Source organism: Mobula hypostoma, chromosome 6 (genome assembly GCF_963921235.1).
Source record: "Mobula hypostoma chromosome 6, sMobHyp1.1, whole genome shotgun sequence".
Classification (NCBI taxonomy): Eukaryota; Metazoa; Chordata; class Chondrichthyes; order Myliobatiformes; family Myliobatidae; genus Mobula; species Mobula hypostoma.
The window spans coordinates 93,512,883-93,535,368 of NC_086102.1; the positions used below are offsets into that span (position 1 = coordinate 93,512,883).

At 41.8% G+C, this 22,486-nt stretch overlaps 1 protein-coding gene across 9 annotated transcripts in view; it reads left to right on the forward strand.

Moving 5' to 3' along the window:
* mcf2la (mcf.2 cell line derived transforming sequence-like a) overlaps positions 1-22,486 on the forward strand; it is a 307,378-nt gene that overhangs the window by 176,462 nt on the left and 108,430 nt on the right. For all 9 annotated transcript variants that reach the window (XM_063051229.1, XM_063051230.1, XM_063051232.1 and 6 more), the window contains 4 exons: positions 7,244-7,360; positions 7,961-8,110; positions 10,206-10,330; positions 11,413-11,527. In XM_063051229.1, the coding sequence (XP_062907299.1) occupies positions 7,244-7,360; positions 7,961-8,110; positions 10,206-10,330; positions 11,413-11,527 (507 nt within the window). The remainder of the gene's footprint in view (positions 1-7,243; positions 7,361-7,960; positions 8,111-10,205; positions 10,331-11,412; positions 11,528-22,486) is intronic.

The following is a 22,486-nucleotide window of genomic DNA, read 5'->3' on the forward strand; positions in this document are numbered from 1 at the left end:
TCGGTATCGTACTCTTTACTTTGGGAAACTTTAAAAGCTTACTTGAGGGGTCAAATAATATCTTATACTTCACATGCCAATAAAGAGCGTAGGAAGGAAATGCAAGTGTTATTGAAATCTATTTGGGACCTGGATAGAAAATACTCTGAGGCACCCACTGCGGAATTATATAAAAGTCGGGTTGATTTGCAAGCGAAGTTTAATCTTTTATCTACAAACCTATCAGAACAATTAATTCTTAAGACACGTGGCCTCTATTATGAATATGGTGACAAGGCGAGCCGGCTTATGGCTCATCAGTTGAAACGTCAAGCTGCATCACGACTTATTCCTCAGGTAAGAGACATGCACCAGAACTTGACAAGCAATCCAAAAGAGATTAATAACATCTTTGAAACTTTTTATTCCTCTCTGTATGCCTCAGAGTTCCCCTCAGATAAAACAAATATGGAACGTTTTTTAGATAATTTGGAAATACCAACTCTTGAACCAGAGGAAGTGGAGAACCTAGATCGGGCTCTTGGGCAGGAAGAGATTAATAATGCCATTATGGCTATGCAGAGTGGTAAGTCCCCAGGTCCTGATGGTTATCCAATAGAATTTTATAAGAAATTTAAGGATAAGCTCACACCGGTCCTTCTAGAAGTGTTTCAGGAATCTTTGGAGAATGGCTCCTTACCCCCTTCTCTTTCACAGGCAGCTATTTCACTACGTCTTAAAAAGGACAAGGACCCGACTCAATGTGGATCATATCGCCCCATTTCACTTTTGAATGTAGATGTGAAAATTTTGGCTAAAGTGCTTGCATGTCGTTTAGAACATCCCCTTCCCAAGATAATTTCAGATGATCAAACAGGTTTTATTAAAAATCGCTATTCTTTTTTTAATATCCGTCGACTGGCTGATGTGGTTTATTCACTGAGTGATTCTCCAAGTCCAGAGGTTGTTATCGCCTTGGACGCGGAGAAGGCATTTGATAGAGTGGAATGGGTATATTTATTTAGTGTTTTGGAGAAATTTGGATTTGGCAGAATATTTATAGCTTGGGTTAAGCTATTATACCACTCGCCTTCAGCGTGTATACAGACAAATTATTTTCGATCTGGCTATTTCCCATTAAAACGTGGCACTCGCCAAGGCTGCCCACTGTCCCCTCTTCTTTTTGCAATTGCAATTGAGCCTCTTTCTATTGCAATTAAGTCAACTACATTATTTCAAGGTGTTATAAGAGGGGACATGGAACACCGTGTTTCCCTATATGCTGATGACCTCTTACTTTATGTTAGCGACCCTATAGGTAGTAGTCCTGCTATTGTGTCATTATTAGGTCAATTTGGAGCCTTCTCTGGCTATAAACTGAACTTTCAAAAAAGCAAATGCTTTCCCATTAATAACTTGGCCCTACAGATCCGACAGGAATCCTTGCCCTTTCCTTTATCTCAAGATGGTTTTGTATACCTAGGAATACATATTACTCGCTCTTTTACATCTCTGTTTGAAGCTAACTACAGGCCTCAGGTTAGCCAAATGAAGGCTGATTTCGAGAGATGGCGCAGTTTACCCCTTACTATAGCTGGGAGAATTCAGTCAGTGAAAATGACTATACTTCCTAGATTTCTCTATTTGTTTCAGTGTTTGCCAGTTTTCTTATCTAAGTTATTTTTTAAATCAGTTGATCAAGCTATAACCTCCTTTATTTGGGAAAATAAGGTCCCAAGGGTTAATAAGCGCATTCTTCAAAGAGGTCGTGACATAGGTGGAATGGGTCTTCCCAGCTTTATTCATTATTACTGGGCATCGAACATTCAAAAAGTATTATTTTGGCTTCACCGGCCAGATATAATCTGGTGCCTGTTTGAGTCACGGTCTTGCCACTCCTCGTCTCTCCCAGCTTTGGTGTATTCTTCCTTACCATTGAAATCCTCTCAATTCACATCTAACCCGGTCGTGCTCTCTACCCTCAAAATTTTTAATCAATTTCACTGCCACTATAAGTTCCTATCAGCTTCAGTTTTGGGCCCCATTCATAAAAACCATTTATTTCCTCCCTCCACATTCGATTCAGCTTTTAGACAATGGGGTTTGAATGGTCTTATGCGCATTAAGGATTTGTATACTGATAACATATTTGATAGTTTTGATAACCTGCGCGGTAAGTATGGCCTTCCGCATAATCATTTTTTTAAATACCTGCAGATTCGCCACTTTGTCAAGGAAAAATTTCCCTCTTTTCCTGATCTACCACCTGCTATGTTGTGGGAAAAACTCACTCTTAGCTTTAACAATAAGGGGCTGATTTCTGAACTATACTCTCAGCTGATGTCTTTGGGAGTTCAAGATCTAAACAAAACTAAGAGTAGGTGGGAGGACGACCTCGGTATGGACCTTGCGGAAGAATATTGGGCAAAAGTATTGAATAGGGTTCATTTCTCATCATCATGTGCTAGACTGGGGCTCATACAATTCAAAGTTTTACACAGGGTACATTTAAGTAAAGCCAGACTGGCAGACATATACCCTGGGACAGACGCTGGCTGTGACAGGTGTTCCTTCTCTCCGGCTGGTTTAGTACATGCATTTTGGTCATGCCCTCGGCTTGATGACTATTGGGCACTGGTTTTTAAAATTATCAGTGAGGTTTTGGGGGTGACACTGAGACCTTGCCCACTTATAGCTGTATTTGGTGTGGCAGATGATGATTTGGGTTTAAATGCAAGCCAGTCGGATATCATTGCATTTACATCGCTATTGGCCCGTAGGAGAATTCTGCTGGTTTGGAAATCTGCCACTCCCCCAACTGCTGCTGCTTGGTTAGAAGATGTAATGTTTTTTCTGAAATTAGAAAAGATTAAATTCACTTTGAGGGGGTCTGTGAAAAAGTTCTATTCAAAATGGGGACCTTTCTTATCATATTTTGGGAGTCTTAAGGAATTACCTACTAGTTGAGGGCATTTGATTGTACTTAGGAAGTTGCCTCCCATTTAACACACTTATAATTTACCTCACAGGGTGGTTGATGAATTGTAAATATGAGTGTATTTTGGATCATCTGACATGTTGCAGATGTGTATGAGCTGTCGTATTGAAGTAGTGTGGGGGTACGGTTGTGAAATGTCCGTACTTGTATTTGTGAATTGTTGTGTTGTAAATATATTAGCTGCCATGATATGTTCGGGGAGGGTGGGTGGGGGGGAGGTTTGTTTTGGGGGTACGATACTAAAGCAAAATGGAGGAAAATGTAATCCATTATATATTCTGTATTGTGTCATTCCTTCAATAAAAATAAATATATTTAAAATGAAACCAAAATTTTTGGCCATCGAACCAAATGCTACGTTTGGCATACCATCATAAACACACATCATCAAAAACACACCATCCCGACCATGAAGCATGGTGGTGGCTGCATCATTCTGTGGGGCTGTTTCATTACAGCAGGACCTGGAAGACTTGTGAAGGCAGAGAGTAAAATGAATGCAGCAAAATACAGGGAAATTCTGAGGAAAATCTGATGCAGTCTGCAAGAGAACTGTGACTTGGGAGAAACTACACAGGAATGGTTTTAAAACAACAAAGCTCATGGCCAGGAGTGGCCAAGTCAGAGTCCAGATCTCAATCCAATTGAGAATTTGTGGCTGGACTTGAAAAGGGCTGTTCACTCACGATCCCCATGCAATCTGACAGAGCTTGAGCAGTTTTGTAAAGAAGACTGGGGAAAATTGCAGTGTCGAGATGTGCAAAGCTGATAGAGACACCTATCCACACAGACTCAAGGTTGCAATTGCTGCCAAAGGTGCATCTAATAAATACTGATTTGAAGGGGGTGACTAATTATGCAATCAATTATTTTGTGTTTAATAATTGTAATAAATTTAGACCAATTTGTAGATATTTGTTTTCATTTTCACACAAAAGAGTCTTCTGTTGATCAGTGTCAAAAATGCCAAATTAAATCCATTGTAATTCAATGTTGTAAAACAATAAAATGTGAAAACTTCCAAGGGGGGTGAATACTTTTTACAGGCACTATATATATGCAAATACTTTACTCCTTGCTAAAATGATTACCTTGAGATGTAGCCTTTCAAATAATGCATATTCCTAAACCTAGTGCTCAATGAATTCATCTCAGAGTTATTGTTGCCTATGAAAAATGGCAATGGCAGGCTGTGACCAGTGGGGTACCGCAGGGTTCAGAGCTTGGGACCGCAGCTGTTTACAATATATATTAATGATTTAGATGAGGGAATTAAAAGTAACATTAGCAAATTTGCTGATGACACAAAACTGGGTGGCAGTGTGAAATATGAGGAGGATGTTATGAGAATGCAGGGTGACTTGGACAGGCTGGGTGAGTGGGCAGATGCATGGCAGATGCAGTTTTATGTGGATAAATGTGAGGTTATCCACTTCGGTGGTAAGAACGGGAAGGCAGATTATTATCTGAATGGAGTCAAGTTAGGAAAAGGGGAAGCACAACGAGATCGAGGTGTTCTTGTACATCAGTCACTGAAAGCAAGCATGCAAGTACAGCAGGCAGTGAAGAAAGCTAATGGCATGCTGGCCTTCATAACAAGGGGAATTGAGTAGAAGAGCAAAGAAGTCCTTCTGCAGCTGTACAGAGCCCTGGTGAGACCACACCTGGAGTACTGTGTGCAGTTTTGGTCTCCAAATTTGAGGAAGGACATTCTTGCTATTGAGGGAGTGCAGCGTAGGTTCACAAGGTTAATGCCCGGGATGGCGGGGCTGTCGTATGTCGAAAGATTGGAGCGACTCAGCTTGTATACTCTGGAATTTAGAAGGCTAAGAGGGGATCTTATTGAAACATATGAGATTATTAAGGGATTGGACACGCTGCAGGCAGAAAGCATGTTCCCGCTGATGGGTGAGTCCAGAACCAGAGGCCACAGTTTAAGAATTAGGGGTAGGCCATTTAGAACGGAGTTGAGGAAAAACCTTTTCACCCAGAGAGTGGTGGATATATGGAATGCTCTGCCCCAGAAGACTGTGGAGGCCAAGTCTCTGAATGCTTTCAAAGAAGAGATGAATAGAGCTCTTAAAGATAGTAGAATCAAAGGTTATGGGGATAAGGCAGGAACTAGATACTGATAGTGGATGATCAGCCGTGATCACAGTGAATGGCGGTGCTGGCTCGAAGGGCCGAATGGCCTACTCCTGCACCTATTATCTATTGTCTAAAAACTACACCTTGATTTCAACCTCTTGATTTTATAAGGGCACAATGCCTTGGAATCAAAATTGCTCATCTGTCCACAATTGAAAGAGTATAAGTACTTACTGTGCATGTGATGGAGTTGCTGATGAATACCCCTCATTATGTTGCATCTACAACAGTGTCATTCCATACAGAATCCTACCGAACTTTTGACAGTCCTCGAGATAGCTGGAGCAAAGGAGATGGTTTGTCAGTTGTTTCAGTCAAGTTGCAACCAGGGGGTTCTATAGATTTCTTCCTAAACACTTTATCAATGCCTAAACAATGATATTTCAATTATTGGATATTGGATCTGTGCTCATGTTCGTTAGTCCAAATGTTTTGAGTATTATTTGTCTTTTGATCACTTAGACATGCTGGATGTCAGAAAGTACATGTACAGAATCTGATCGTGGCTGTGGGGTGTGTTTTTTCTTCTATTGTGCTTTAAGTTGTTTTGTTATGTCAGAGTTGCTGTGTTCTTGTCACTCTTGTTGTTATAATTAAAACAGAAAGTGCTGGAAATACTGAAGAGGTCAGTCTGGATTTATGGAAGGAGCAGTATAGATAGATAGATAGATGGATACTTTTTTGATTCCAAAAGCAGTTACAGTGTCACAGCAGTATTACAAGTGCACAGATAAACAAATATACAAATATTAGAAGAGAAGTAAGAAAGAATAAAAAAAAAGTTACCTCAAACAGTCTAACGGGGGGGGGGGGTCATCATTTCCCTGGCTATAGGTTACCTAATGGCTGAGGGTAAGAATGACCTCGTATGGCACTCTTTGGGGAACAGCGCAGTTGTCTTAGTCTATTACTAAAAATTCTGCTCTGTTCAGACAAGATGGCATGCAGAGGGTGAGAAACATTGTCCAGAATTGCCAGGGTTTTCTGTAGGGTCCTTTGTTCTACCACAGCCTCCAGTCTGTTCAGTTTGACTCCTATAACAGAACCAGCGTTTCTAATCAGTTTATTAGCCTGTTGGCATCACCCACGTTGATGCCATTGTCCCAGCACACTACCGCATAGAAGATTGTGCTAGTAACAACAGACTGGTAGAACATGTGAAAGAGAGGCCTGCCTACTCCAAAGGACCTCAGTCTCCTCTGGAAGTAGAGGCAGCTTTGGCCCTCTTACACATTCTCTGTGTTGGTGCTCCACTCAAGTCTGTCATTCAGGTGCACCCCAGGTACTTGAAGGTCCTCACCATCAATAGTAACAGGGAGAAGTGCAGGTGTACTCTTCCTGAAATCCATCACCATCTCCTTTGTCTTACTGATGTTGCTCTGCTGATGATTCAGCTTGCACCATTTGACAAGTCCTCCATCAGGGCCCTGTATTCATCCTCCTGACCTCTCTTTATACACCCAACTATTGCTGAGTCATCAGAGAATTTCTGCAGATGACATGACTCAGTGTTGTATCTAAAGTCTGAGGTATACAGGGTAAACAGGAAGGCAGCCGATACAGTCCCCTGTGGGGCCTCAGTGCTGCTTATAGCCATGTCTGACACACAGCTCTGAAGCTGCACCAACTGTGGTCTGTCAGTCAGGTAGTCCATTGTCCAGGATACAATGGAAGTGCCAACCTGCATTGAACAGAGCTTCTCCCCCTGCAATGAGGGCTGCATGGAATTGAAGGCGCTTGAGAAATCAAAAAACACGATTCTCACAGAGCTGCCCTGCTTATCCAAATGGGAGTAGGCTCTCTTCAGCAGGTAGATGACAGCATTGTTGACTCCAATGTGCTCCTGGTAGGCAAACTGCAGGGGATCAAGGACTGTATATCAGTCCATCTGTTGCCAGGTTAGAAGCACTCCTGCAACTTTATTACCCAAGCAACTGAGGGTGTTCATTAAACTTGGACAAAGATCATGAAAATTAATAAACACATCTCAAGGTTTTCAATAACTAACTTCTGTTTTCTGAACATAGTGAATGTTCTGTAAGAGATTGACTTGATGTAATTCCAGGTTGATTTTGCAGAGAGATAGACTCATTGCTTTAAGAATGTCTTCCCTTGCAGGTCATAATGCTGAACTCAATCTCAGAACTACACAACTACATTGATAAAACACAGCTGACAGAAGAACTCGGGGGGACCCTGGAGTACTGCCACACTCAGTGGTTCTGCCATCGCACGGTGAGTTTCCTTCCTCTCTTCCTCCTGATTAAGTTTGAAGTACTGAAAGTGTCACGAGACATTGTAGCTGTGATGTTTTTAGCTCACTTGGTACTATTACCCTCAGACGTCCTGTCCAGATACCTGCTCATTACCTGCTGGTAAACCATCTGACTTTCCGAGCAGCAGAATTGACTCAGGGTCATTTCCAGCCTAGTTCCACCCCCACTACACCCACTCCTACCTTCCACCAAATCTATCAAATATCTGTCCCTTGGTTAGTTAGCACAGTTTTGTCAAAACTGATGCTCAGTTCAACTAGGAATTGATGATGAATTGAACGTGGGGCTTCTGTATTCTGCAACAATAGTCCTCGACAGCATGCTGCAGATCAAGAGAAGAGTGATGGCTGCTAATGCAAATAGGCCAATTTATTTTAGCAGACATGTACAAATAAGGAATTTGCATTAAAAACAGGCTTACAATTCTGTCACAAGTGCTTCTTTTATAAAAATATCTATGTCATGATTTTCATCTGGGTTAGTAAATTAACCACTCTGGGTCCATCCAATTTACCATATTTAATCTAGTTCATATTTCTGATGTCTTTGTTTGCATTAGGCTATTGAAAGTTTTGCTGTCAAGGTGAAGGAAACTGCTCAGGTGCTTCAGATGTTTGGGACAGAAATTGCAGAAACTGAATTACCAAATGATGTTACTGCAACCATGGGTCTTGTAACAATGCACACAGAGAAAAAAGAAATGATGAAGGTAATGTGCTAGATGTAATGCAGATAATGCAGACATGTTCCAAGGAATATATAATAAGTAATTTACTAAACAAGGCATAAATCTTCAACAGTAAACCTAAGCTGGGATTTCCAGTTGTATATACCTCTTGTATATGTCATCATGCACTGTCTATTGTATCTGACTACTTTTAGGCACGCAGAACAGGATTATAAATAAAAATCCATATGCACACCTCATGAATGGAGATCCTTGTCCTCGATGAAGGTCCCATCTCAACCCTCACCTCAGCACGGTGGATGTGGAATGCTATATGGCTATCCTCCAATCCTCCATACCTGACCTGTCACTAAGGCCGATTCAAACATCTCTGCTAGGGCCCCTGCAATTTCTGCACTAGCCTCCTATAGTGGCCAAGGGAACACCTTGTCAGACCCTGGGGAATTAACCACCCTAATTTGCCTCAAGACAGAAAAGACCTCCTCCTCTGTAATTTGTATCGGGTGCAAGACATCTCTGCAGCTTTGCCTCGCTTCTATAGACTTTGTGTCTGACAGTTCAGTTTTATTGTCAGTTCAACCATATACATGTTCCTCCGGACCAAAGTGCACAACACACTACGTATAACTCACACAATACACATAAAATAATATTACCGCAAATAAATGATCAAATATTAAGATGCATTTACATCACAAGTTAAAAAGTAAATAGTATAACACTACTGGTGTTTTGTACGTGATGAGACCTGGCTAGTGGCAGAGAGTTCAGTAATCTCACGACCTTGGAGAAGAAGCTGTTTCCCATCCTAACAGTCTTTATCAGTACATCCTGCCTGATGGTAGCAGGTTAAGGAGATTGTTGGATGGGTGGGTGGGATCATCGACAATACTAAATGTCCCTAATGGGTGGAAGACAGATCCCGATGACCTACTCAGCGGTCCTCACAATCCTTTGTCAGGTCTTGTGGTGGGACGCCTTGCAATTCCTGTACCAGATGGTGATGCAGTTGGTCGGTACAAACTCAATGGAGCTTCTGTAAAAATTGGTTAGAGGGGGTGGGAGGGGTGAGCCTTGCTCTTCTCAATCTCCTCAGGAAGAGGTGGTGTTGAGCAACCAAGTGAGATCGTCCTTTATGTGCACTCCCACAAAACTTGGTGCTCCTAGCTCTCTCCACAGAGGAGTCATTTATGTGCAGTGAGGAGAGGTCAGGCTGCACCTTCTGAACATTCACACTCATCTTGTTAAGTCCTGTCAACACTGAGACTCAAATTGTTGTGCTTGCATCCACACATATGAATGAGCTCCCTTACTATTGTTAAATTCTAAAGTCCAACATTCACTCCTACGAATGGCATTGTTCTTCTGTCCCTCTCCACTTCTAGTTATTGTTCTTATCAGTCTTATGTGCTTTTGATGCCATTCATTACAATACTGTGGGGGTATGGTTATATTGAGTGATTATTGTATTTTCTGACTTGTTGACCTCTGCCTTGAGCACACCTGTAAAATCAGAATCCATTAGTTACTGTAATATGCCATCAAATGTCTGTATAAAGCATTGGGGAAGCAGATTTGTATTATATTGTTCAGGGACTGAACAACATTACAAAGGCACTAAATGTCAGTTTTAGTTATTGTGATTTTCAATTTGTTTACTCTAATGCATTATGTTGGTGTAGTGCTAAGCACAACTGTTAAAGACACAAAATTAAAGCGGGGAGAAGATAGTTGAGAGTCACTCCAACCACCTTTTCCAGAGCCTCTACAAACTTTATTAAGGAGGAAAGAACAATGTCTTTGTAGCAAGTTTATGTTAAGTATTTCAAGCTGTTCTTGGACAATGGTTTGGTATACAGTACTTGAATATTCTTGAGGGGATCAAAGCATCAAAGGCAATCTTCATACAATCGACAGTTTGGAACGGAATCAGCGGCCAGATGTCAACCCAGTGGAGTGAAACCTGAAACGGACTTTCATACTAGTTTCAACACAAAGGGAGAGAAATCCAGAATATTACTTCCACAGTGGAGATTTACCAGAAGTATGTACTGTAAGTTGGAATTCTTATTCCACTCATGAATTTTCCTTTCTCTCTCCTTTCGCTCTCTAAAAGGATGATATAAGCCAGACACGAAGACAGGGTTGTTCTCTCCTTGCCTGTATTCTGGAACCAGTCAACAGAAATCCAGGGCATCGGCTGAATACAGATGAGCTGGATAATCAGAGCACTGTAGAACGGTGAGCTTTTATGCCCTTTTCATCGGTAATATGATCTGTTGATCCTTCCAAAATTGAAGACCATGACTACAGAGAATGGAAATCTCATCCTAAAATCAGGGGGTCTCTTTGTCTCTACTCTTTTCCTTTACATGGCTAACCACTGAAAGAGTCACACGCAGCAACTCAGCTTCAGCATTGACTGTCTCATGTGGCAGGATACTGGCAAGGAACTTTGCTTCTGTTAAAAAGAAAGAACCAAAGACCACTACAGATGATACTTTGTGATGCAGTAAAAGGAGCATGCTGGAGATCAAGCAACACACATCAAAGTTGCTGGTGAACGCAGCAGGCCAGGCAGCATCTCTAGGAAGAGAGACAGTCGACGTTTCAGGCCGAGACCCTTTGTCAGGACTAACTGAAGGAAGAGTGAGTAAGAGATTTGAAAGTCGGAGCGAAGGTCTTGGCCTGAAACGTCGACTACACCTCGTTCTAGAGATGCTGCCTGGACTGCTGTGTTCACCAGCAACTTTGATGTGTGTTGCTTGAATTTCCAGCATCTGCAGAATTCCTGTTGTATGCTGGAGATCAGTTAACCTCTCGAGAGAAAATGATAAAAAGTGAACATTGGGGTTTGAAACCTCCACAAGAACCAATTTGTAAGATTTGTAACCTGTTAAGTGAATATAGCGTTCTCTCCCTCGATGCTGCGTATGACAAGTATTTTCTTTCTCTTTCAGTTTCTGATGTTAGTATCTCTAGTTGTGTACATCACTTAGGAGTTACGGAATCGCATAATAGTCTGTGCTGATCTCTAACTGCTTCTTAAGAAGCATGGGTTGCTCTGGCCAGCATCACACTATATGGGACAACTAATGTTGCAACTGAAATATCACATTTCAATGGTTCTGTTTAGAAATTTCAACACAATAACATTTGAACTAAACCAGCATTAACACACACCTGAGGGCCCTCCCAATTTCCTTCGTCGAACCGTATCCTGGAGGCGTTGAAAGAATGCCTAGCTGTATTACACTAGTCCCTTCCCTATTATTAAGTAAATGATACTAAGTTTGTCTCCTAAACTTTCCCTTTACTTTCAGGTTGCTTGCACAGTTGTGTGAGACTGAAGTGGCCTTTGATGAGTTTTGGAGTAAACATCAGCTGAAGCTTAAGCAGTGTCTGCAACTCCGACACTTTGAGGAAGATTTCCGTGAGGTGAGTGTGAAGGAGAGAAATGGGTGAGGCAGACCCCGTCACTGACATTGTCTGTGTGTGGTTGTTAGGGTACTGGACCAATTGGCATTATCTATTAATATGAATTCAAATTCGTTGCCTCAGCAGCAAGGATTCAGGAAATTCTTGCTGGAAAGATCACTCTAAGGAAAGGTAATTTCTAAGGTATATGGCACTGGTAGTGGTTGCTGCTGACCACAGAATCTCCTTCATTGTGCTTGTGGAGTGACCCCTGGACCAATGGATCATGGTAGGTCAGATGTCCACATCACAAAATGATATGGGAAATAGGCCAACCTGCTCTGATATTATCTAGGACAAGTGAATTTCCTTTTTAAATACAGCGTGTACTCTCCAACGTGTTCCTTATTCCTCCCTTTCCCCTCTTTTCTTTAGTCATAGGGTAATACAGCATAGAAACCGGCCCTTCAGCCCAACTAGTCCATGTTGACAACAGCATCCTCCCTGCTAGCCCCAGTTTCCCATTCTCAGCCCATAACTCTGTAAGTCCCACCTCTCCAAGTACTAACTGTCTCTTAAGTTTTGCAATTGTCTCCACCTCGACCATTTCCTCTGGCAGCTTTTTCCAGGTACTCAATACCCTTCATGTACAAAAGTTATCTCTCAGGTATTTTTTAAATTTTTCCTCTTTTATCATGTATCAGTTCCCTCCAGTTTTGGATTCCCCAGCCCTCCCTGTCCACTTTATCAGAATCAGAATCTGGTTTAATTTCACCGCCGTATGTCCTGAAATTAGTTGTTCTGTTGCAATAGTACGTTGCAATACATAGTAATAAAACTACAAGTTACAGTAAGAAATGCACTGTATTTTAAAATATAAATTAAATAGGTAGTGCAAAACGAGTCAAGTAGTGTTCATGGTTTCACTTTCCATTCAGAAATCAGATGGCCAAGGGTCGAAGTTGTTCCTGAAATGCTGAGTGCTTCTCTTCAGCTCTGAAGAGCCTATGTGTCTTCTTCATTCTCTCTTTTCCATCCTCCTCTGCTTACCCACCTCCTCCTGCACGTTCACCTCCCACTTCTCCTGTACATCCCTCCCGCTTCTCCTGTACGTTCTTCCCCCTTCTCATGCACCTTACATCACACCCTTCTTCCTTCCTCCCTATCTCTTCACTCCACTCTCCTCCTCCCTCCTCCTCTTCATCTTTTCCTTTCCTCTCTATTGTGCCTTCCTCTTCCTCTACCCCTCTCCACCTCTTCCCTTTCCATCTCTCCCCTTCATGCTCCACTCTCCTCCTTACTCCCACCCTCCTCTCTTCACCCCTCCTTCCTTTCATTCACCCTTCACCTCTCTCCTCCCCCTTCCTTCTCCCCACCCTCAGCCACCTTCTCCATCCTCTCCCCCAGTGCCACACTTCTCCTTCCTCCCTTCCCATCCTCTACAACAGCAGCAGTGCACTGATAGTGTTTACCAGTTGGTTGTTTAGGTTGTGATTGTGATGTAGATGGCTTTGCCCCTATGCCCCAAGGCTTTTGTGTCATCCTGAAAGATTCAATAAGTTTCAATAGGTACATTTAATGTCAGAGAAATGTGTACAATGTACATCCTGAAATTCTTTTTCTTCGCAAACATCCACGAAAACAGAGGAGTGTCCCAAAGAATGAATGACAGTTAAATGTTAGAGCCCCAAAGCCCCCCAACTCCCCCCTTCCATACACAAGCAGCAGCAAGGCAATGATCCCCCTCCCCAGCAAAAAGCATTGGCACCCCGCCCCCACCACTGAGCACTGAAATGTGCAGCAAAGTATCAATAAAGACACAAACTTCCAGTACCCCAAAGACTACTCCTTCACCCGGTAATTCGACGTACCACAGGCTTTCTCTCTCTCCCTAATAAGGGAAAAAGAGATGTCCCTGTTTCACAGCAAGAGAGGAGACAAAACAAACCGACTCGCTGATTCCCTGCTGAAGTTCCCAGAGATTCTCTCCAATCCGAGTAAATTGAAATATGCTTTTGCAGTCAGTACAGAGTTGGTTTTGCTGACCACAGGCCACGAATTTCGGCCATTTGCTTCTCATTATTTTATTTTATTTTATTTTAGTGATACAGTGCAGAGTCTGTCCTTTAAGCCACCCCACCCCAGCAACCCTGATTAACCCTACGCTAGCCACAGGACAAAATGACCAATTAACCTACCCACTATATCTTGGACTGTGGGAGGACACTGGAGCAGCTGGGGGAAACCTGTGCGTCCCACTGCAAGAATGTACAGAGACTCCTTACAGATCTACCTTCCTGGACAGGGAAAGTGGCATTGGCTTGACTGCTCAGTGTGGGAAAATCTTTTGGTTAGTGAAAAGCAACGAGTAATAGTCAGTGAGTTGTTTTGTGTTCGGAGGGCTCATTCCACAGTGCTGTGCTTTATAGTATGAATATATGAATTGAATTTAAGTTGCCAATGGATTTGACAGGAAGACAGTTCCACACTGAAAGAAGACATGTCATAGGGCACAAAAACCCAATCTGATAAAGTGTGAGGCAATGCATTGTGTGAGGATAAACAAGGTGAGGGAGTATATGCTAAGTTAGGAAAGTCAGTGTAGAGAAAAAGAGGCATCTTAGAATCTAGAACAATATAGCACCGTACATGCCTTTCAGTCACCTCTCATTCTTCTTCACTCTATCGAGAAAAGCCCTCGCTTGCTCAGGTTATCATCATAAACATGGTTTCTAATCCAGGTGGCATCCTGGTAGATCTGCTCCACAGCCTCTCTAAAGCTTCCACACCCTTCCCTTAATGAGGGTGACCAGCTGAACACACTATTCCAATTGTGGTCCAGAGCTGCAACGTTACCTCGTGGCTTTCAAACTTCATCTCCTGACTGATGAAGGCCATCACACTACATGCCTTCATAACAACCTTATCAACTTGCACAGCAAATTTAAGGGATCTATTGGTAGACTCCAAGATCCCTCTGTTCATCCATCCTGCTAAGAATCCTGCCATTGACCCTGCTGTAGGGGTTACTTGAAGAGAAACCTAAACCGCTGAGTAGTGCCAGGGTACTTGACACTAGATGACTTGCTTCCAAATTATGAATTTCCAAATCGAAAAGTGTACATAGAAACATAGAAAATAGGTGCGGGAGTAGGCCATTCGGCCCTTCCAGCCTGCACCGCCATTCAATACGATCATGGCTGATCATCCAACTCAGAACCCTGTATCAGCCTTCCCTCCATACCCCTTTATCCCTTTAGCCACGAGGGTCATATCTAACTCCCTCTTAAATATAACCAATGAACTGGCCTCAACTGTTTCCTGTGGCAGAGAATTCCACAGATTCACCACTCTCTGTGTGAAGAAGTTTTTCCTAATCTCGGTCCTAAAAGGCTTCCCCTTTATCCTTAAACTGTGACCCCTTGTTCTGGACTTCCCCAATATCGGGAACAATCTTCCTGCATGTAGCCTGTCCAATCCCTTTAGGATCTTATACGTTTCAATCAGATCCTCCCTCAATCTTCTAAATTCCACTGAGTGTAAGCCTAGTTCATCCAGTCTTTCATCATATGAAAGTCCTGCCATCCCAGGAATCAATCTGGTGAACCTTCTTTGTACTCCCTCTATGACAAGGTTGTCTTTCCTCAGATTAGGGGACCAAAACTGCACATAATACTCCAGGTGTGGTCTCACCAAGGCCTTGTACAACTGCAGTAGTACCTCCCTGCTCCTGTACTCGAATCCTCTCGCTATAAATACCAGCATACCATTCGCCTTTTTCACCGCCTGCTGTACCTGCATGCCCACTTTCAATGACTGGTGTATAATGACACCCAAGTCTCGTTGCACCTCCCCTTTTCCTAATCGGCCACCATTCAGATAATAATCTGTTTTCCTGTTTTTGCCACCAAAGCGGATAACCTCAGATTTATCCACATTAAATTGCATCTGCCATGAATTTGCCCACTCACCTAACCTATCCAAGTCACCCTGCATCCTCTTAGCATCCTCCTCACAGCTAACACTGCCGCCCAGCTTCGTGTCATCCGCAAACTTGGAGATGCTGCATTTAATTCCCTTGTCTAATTCATTAATATATATTGTAAACAACTTGGGTCCCAGCATTGAGCCTTGCGGTACCCCACTAGTCACTGCCTGCCATTCTGAAAAGGTCCCATTTATTCCCATTCTTTGTTTCCTGTCTGCCAACCAATTCTCTATCCACATCAATACCTTACCCCCAATACCGTGTGCTTTAAGTTTGTGCACTAATCTCCTGTGTGGGACATTGTCAAAACCCTTTTGAAAATCCAAATATACCACATCCACTGGTTCTCCCCCATCCACTCTACTAGTTACAGCCTTTCCTAATTAAGCCCTTTGTCCTCCTCTGCTGGACTCTGAATTTCTCCCAGTCCTCAGGTGAGCCACTTTCTCTGGCTAATTTGTATGCTTCTTCTTTGGAATTGATACTATCCCTAATTTCCCTTGTCAGCCACGGGTGCACTACTTTCCCTGGTTTATTCCTTTGCCAAACTGGGATGAAATATTGTTGTAGTTCATCCATGTGATCTTTAAATGCTTGCCATTGCATATCCACCGTCAACCCTTTAAGTATCATTTGCTAGTCTGTCTTAGCTAATTCACGTCTCATACCTTCAAAGTTACCATTTTTAAGTTCAGAACCTTTGTTTCTGAATTAACTATGTCACTCTCCATCTTAATGAAGAATTCCACCATATTATGGTCACTCTTACCCAAGGGGCCTCTCACAACAAGATTGCTAATGAACCCTTCCTCATTGCTCAAAACCCAGTCTAGAATAGCCTGCTCTCTAGTTGGTTCCTCGACATGTTGGTTCAAAAAAACCATCCCGCATACATTCCAAGAAATCCTCTTCCTCAGCACCTTTACCAATTTGGTTCACCCAATCTATATGTAGATTGAAGTCACACATTATAACTGCTGTTCCATTATTGCACGCATTTCTAATTTCCTGTTTAATGCCATCCCCAACCTCACTACTACTGTTAGGTGGCCTGTACACAATTCTCACCAGCGTTTTCTGCCCCTTAGTGTTATGCAGCTCTACCCCATCTCGATTCCACATCCTCCAGGCTAATGTCCTTCCTTTCTATTGTGTTAATCTCCTCTCTAACCAGCAATGCTACCCCACCTCCTTTTCTTCACGTCTATCCCTCCTGAATATTGAATATCCCTGAATGTTGAGCTCCCATCCTTGGTCACCCTGGAGCCATGTCTCTGTGATCCCATTCCATCCTTTATTACAAAACAATCCTGGAATGATAAAAAAAATTAACAAAACTAAATCACCAGTGCAGCGCTCAAATTAGCAAAGTAATAAAGTTAGTGGTTGAGCTAACGTATTTAAGCGATATTAGAATTAGCGTATAGTATGTATTTAAGTGTCTAAGAACGTTCCAGTTAACGGTCAACAAAAACTATCACTCCCGTGAATTACCCACTCTCCACTAGACTAAATTAAAATAAAACTAATCCCAAGCATGAATACATAATTACAATTACACTCATTTGCTTCTACCACACTCCCAATCACATGACAGATTGCCATGATAAATCCACCACAAACACAATACAGACAGAAAATAGATACATGGCTCCAACATCTCAGCCACTTAATTATTACCCTATAATAATTACAACTACATACTACTAAGATTGGAGCCATAAAATCTTCATTTAAACAAATGTCCTCTTTCTTCTTTCTTCTTCCAGTTATCACGTTTAACAGTCATCTAGGCCAGGGGTTATTAGCACTTAGCCTCATACAGAGTGATGAGAGTGAGTTACCACCACTCCCTGTCCAGTCAAAGTCATGAAGCTTCTAAAACTGTAGCTCCTCAAACTTCTCCTCATGTAGAAGACAGATTTTGGCCGCTTAATGTGCACCTGCTGCACCAATTCTCTTCTGTCTGGAAAGACTGTAATAACTCTTCTCATAGTCCATGAGCTTTGAGGTGCTGAGTCATCAACTATAAACTCAATCTCTCCTGGGATGAAATTGCATTTTATACCTGAACATTTCTGATGCTCCTGTAACTGTGGTAAATACTCCTTGACCCACCGTTTCCAAAACAAGTTTGGCATGTTCTGACAAACAAGAGAAAATCTGCAGTGCTGGAAATCCAAGCAACACACACAAAATGCTGGAGGAACTCAGCAGGCCAGGCAGCATCTATGGAAAAAAGTACAGTCGATGTTTCGGGCCGAGACCCTTCAGCAAGACTGGGGGGGGGCGGTTGGGGGTGAAAGCTGAGGAGTAAATTTACAAGATGGGGGAGGGGAGAGAGAAACACCAGATGACAGGTGAAACCGGAAGGGGGAGGGATGAAATGAGGAGCTGGGAAGTTGACTGATGGAAGAGATACAGGGGGAGTCCGATAGAAGAGGGCAGAAGGCCATGGAAGAAAGAAAAGGGGGGAGGAGCAGCAGAGGGAGATGATGGGTGGGCAAGGAGATAAGGTGAGGTGAGGGAGGGAAAAGGAGGTGGGGAATGATGAAGAGGTGAGGCATTACCGGAACTTTGAGAAATCGATGTTCTTGCCATTAGGTTGGAGGCTACCTCTTCACCTCAGGTGACTGAAGAAGTTTGGCATGAGGCCCCAAATCCTCAAGATCTTCTACAGGAACCATAATGCAAAGATTTTTACTCCCTCATGTTGTGGGATGATGCAAGATTTAAATTCAAATGTGTTGTGCAACAGTAGGTTGGTCACTGCTCCATGGCCATCTTCACTTGCATCTGTAAAGTGGTGTAACTGTGCAGCAGTAACTTCCCCAAAATCCAGGGTATTCAGACATCTGACAGCCTTGAAGTCTTTCAAATGGTTGGAGGAACAGTTACACCACTTTACAGCTGGTCGGTGAGCTCCAAGAATGGGAACTTATCCACCTTTAAAAAAAAAAAGAAGTTTTGAGTGCTGTTGCAGATCAGGGACCTTGATAGAACCCCAACCACATTAAAAAGGTAAAATAGAGATATTAAAGAGAGGAGTTTAAGCTGTTTCCGCAGATAAGCTTGAAGGGTCAGCCATTTGGCACCATCTTAACTCTGCCCATTTCTATCATGACCTTGTATCCATTTGTGCTAAAGGTGGCTTTCAGCTCACAAAGTGGATAAGCATCAGACTTAGTGTGCTAGCTGTGACAGTAGAAGAGCAAAGACTGAAGGCAGAGATATGGATCAAGATGTTCCTTTGTTGGAGCAAGTAAAGGGTGTGCAATGATGCATTCAGTCTGATATTTTCAACTTTAATATCACGATCCAAAATAGACCACTCAGCGGAAGGGGAATCCTCTCCACAGTTAGTTCATTCTATGATCTTTTACGAATCTTGAATCTGGTGGTATATCTGCTAAGAAAATCCTACAAAATCTATGTAAGAGATGGCTTGGCTGGTTTGATACTATACCAACATCAGCTGCTCATGAGTGGGACACAGACACAAGAAGCAATGCAAAATCTTATCCACTGTCTCGCAGCTGAACTGTTCTCCATTATTTTCTGCAAATTTCCTCAGAGCGAAGTTGGCATAGTTCAGTGATGAAGTTGCTCCAAGGAGATGTATCACCATTTTAAAGCCCACCACATCTTGGCTGAGGTCACCATTAAGCCACCTGAGAAACCTCAGCAGATCTGCATCTTTCACTGGTACTTTAACCTGACCGAACATTGATTCAATATCTGCCATGATCACCACTGGTTCTTTTCTGAATCTGGTTAGACATAGAAAGCATACAGCACAATACAGGCCCTTCAGCCCACAAAGCTGTGCCGAATATGTCCCTACATTTGAACTACCTAGGCTTTACCCACAGCCCTCTATTTTTCTAAGCTCCATGTAGCCATCCAGGAACCTCTTAAAAGACCCTATCGTTTCTACCTCCACCACCACCGCCGGCAGCCCATTCCACGCACTCACCACTCTCTGCATAAGAAAAAACTTACCCCTGACATCTTCTCTGTACCTACTTCCAAGCACCTTAAAACTGTGCCCTCTCGTGCTAGCCAGTTCAGCCCTGGGGAAATGCCTCTCATTATCTTGTACACCTCTATCAGGTCACCTCTCATCCTCCTGGTTATGACTCCAATCAGTGAGCTAATAATATCTGATCCCTGTAAAATCTGAACATTAAGTGATACCTCCTGAAAAGTTTGCCACAGTCAAATACAACAGGAAGTTTCCATTTTCTGGGATGATAAACGCCATGATGTGGCATTTACCAGACTTTCCCATCACTGCATTCCAGATCCCATGTAGGCAGTCTTTCAGGATAATCTTTGGAGATGACATCCTTCATGAAAGCTGTGTAATCAGCAGGAAATGACAAATCTTTCTTAAACCTTTTCCTTAGATTCAGAGTATGCTGTTCAGCAATCTTCCTATTATTTGGCATATTGACCTTTTACTTTCTCAAAGGTAAACTAGTCTGGCTCCATGAACATATGATCTTCTCTTGACAAACAGGTTGCTCATTCTGACTACATTCAGGGAAGTCTGCCTTGAACTGCCACTGCCAAAGTTCATTCAAGTACCAAACTAAGATCCTGTTAACTATTACCTCTATTATTAACACTGGTATCACTTGCAACAGTTCCAATGCTTTGGGCACATCTGTTCTCTATCAGCAGCTCAATTTCTGAATCAGTCTCTGGCAAACAGACATGTTTCATACGAGACCATCCCTGCTGTAGAATGTTCCCTTTATGGACAGGCATACTTTCCTGTCTGTAGATGTTAGGTAGATCACAATAGTTTACATCATCTAAGCCAGCCACTTCCAATCTTGAAACAATGTAGTTACTCCTGACCTTCTCTTGACCCATGGTGCATAAGAGAATGCATGTCCTTTTTCCGGTGAGGTAGAACTTTTCATGGGGCTCACTGTGCAGAACACTACTGTACTTCCTTTATCATAAGCAACCACTGTCTTGTTATCCTTTTTAGACTTCACCTGTCTTTGTCTTTATTAATCTTTTTATTGATTAAAAAACATAGATACAATCAAATACAATCAAGAGAAGAATTAGTTCAAACATATATATCAGTAACCAAGTTTAAAATAGACACTATCAAAATCATAGATGTTGTTAAACCAGTATAAAATATATAATTAAAAAAAATAACAATTCTCCTCTTACCAGTTGAAAGGAGAAAGGAAAAAAAAACATTGGGTTTTAAATAGAGAGAAAAAACCCACTACACTATAAAAAAAACAGAACAAACAAAACAAAAAAAAAGGACTGGTCGTCCATTTTAAGGATACAACCAAAAAAAGAGAGAGAAACTTTCTGATTGAATCTAAAACCTCAAAAAAAACTTGAAAGAGTAATAAATCAAATTAAATGAAAATATTGGATAAAAGGTCGCCATATTTGTTCAAATTTAAAGGATGTATCAAATATCCAACTTCTTATTTTCTCTAAACTTAAACAGGACATGATGGAGGAGAGCCAGTAAAAGACCGTAGCTGGATTAGAATCCTTCCACTTCAATAAAATGGCTCTTCTAGCCAGTAAGGTCGAAAAGGCTATCATACGTTGAGCAGAAACAGGACTATTTCCTGCTTCCGATGGGATAATCCCAAAAATTGCCGTAAGCAAGTGAGATTGTAGATCCAAATCCAAAATTCTTGATAGTGTTTTAAAAATATCTCTCCAAAAGTTATCTAGCTTTATACAAGACCAATACATATGAGTTAAAGTGGCCAGCCCAGTATTACATCTGTCACAAATAGGAATAATATTGGAGAAAATACGCGCTAGTTTATCCTTTGACATACGGGCCCGATGCACTACCTTGAACTGTATCAAGGGATGACGGGCACAAATAGATGAGTTGTTAACCAAATGAAAAATTTTACTCCAATGATCATCTGAAAATTACTCTTGAAGTTCCAATTCCCAAGCGCGTTTAATTTTATTGTTAGGTATCATTCGTAAACTCAATAACCGTTTACAGATTATAGCTATCAACCCTTTTTGAAATGGTTTAAACTAAAAGAGAACATCTATCATATTAGGTGGATAAGCAGAAGGGTAATTTGGTAACAAACCACATAAAAAATTCCTGATTTGTAAATATTTTAAAAAGTGTGCATTAGAGAAATCATATTTATCCGCTATCTGAGAAAAAGACATTAAACAGTCCCCTAAAAACAAATCTGAAAAAGTTATTATTCCCTGTACTGTAACTATGGGAAGATTACAATCATGATCCCCTGCCCTTAAGGCCATTAGATACCAAGGCACTACTCACTGCTGTGTCTGATTCTTTTCCAGCTTGTTTTGATTTTTCACCCTTCTGTTGGAGTGAATATACAGTATGCTGGGATGCTTACCCCTGAATACCTTGCATGAAAGATGCTTCCTGCTATCCTTGCTGATATGTCCTGTACACAAACATCAAAACCATCACCATTTTTCTTTAGAAAAGCAATTTTTTCACTATAAGCCCTTTTTTCCATCTGTGAGTACAAATCCATGCATGTTCGCCCTCACAGAACAGACAAACCTCTTTGGCTGATGAGGCCATTTCCCTTCCATTAGTTCCAGCTTCATTTTTAGCTCTACTTTTCACAGTGGCCACAGTAGTGGCAGAGCTGTTTCCTTTTGCCTTAGAATGATATTGTGACTTAGTTTTGTTTTCTCCTTTGCTTATTGCAGGTGATGGAATATCCTGTTTATTCCAAAACACCAGATGTGTAGCAACCTTTACTGGCCTTTCAATAAAATCAACAATGTCAGTGAAAGTTATCTTATGGTTGTGCCTTTCTCGTGTTCACAGACCTCTGTTCTCCTTTTATCCCAAAGCATATAGGGCAATTTCTTTATGACAATCAACATATTGACATGCCTGTACTACACTTCTTCCATGACATTACAACAGCCTCTTTCATGTCTTCAGATTTGATAGGTAAGCAAAAAAAGAGCCTTTT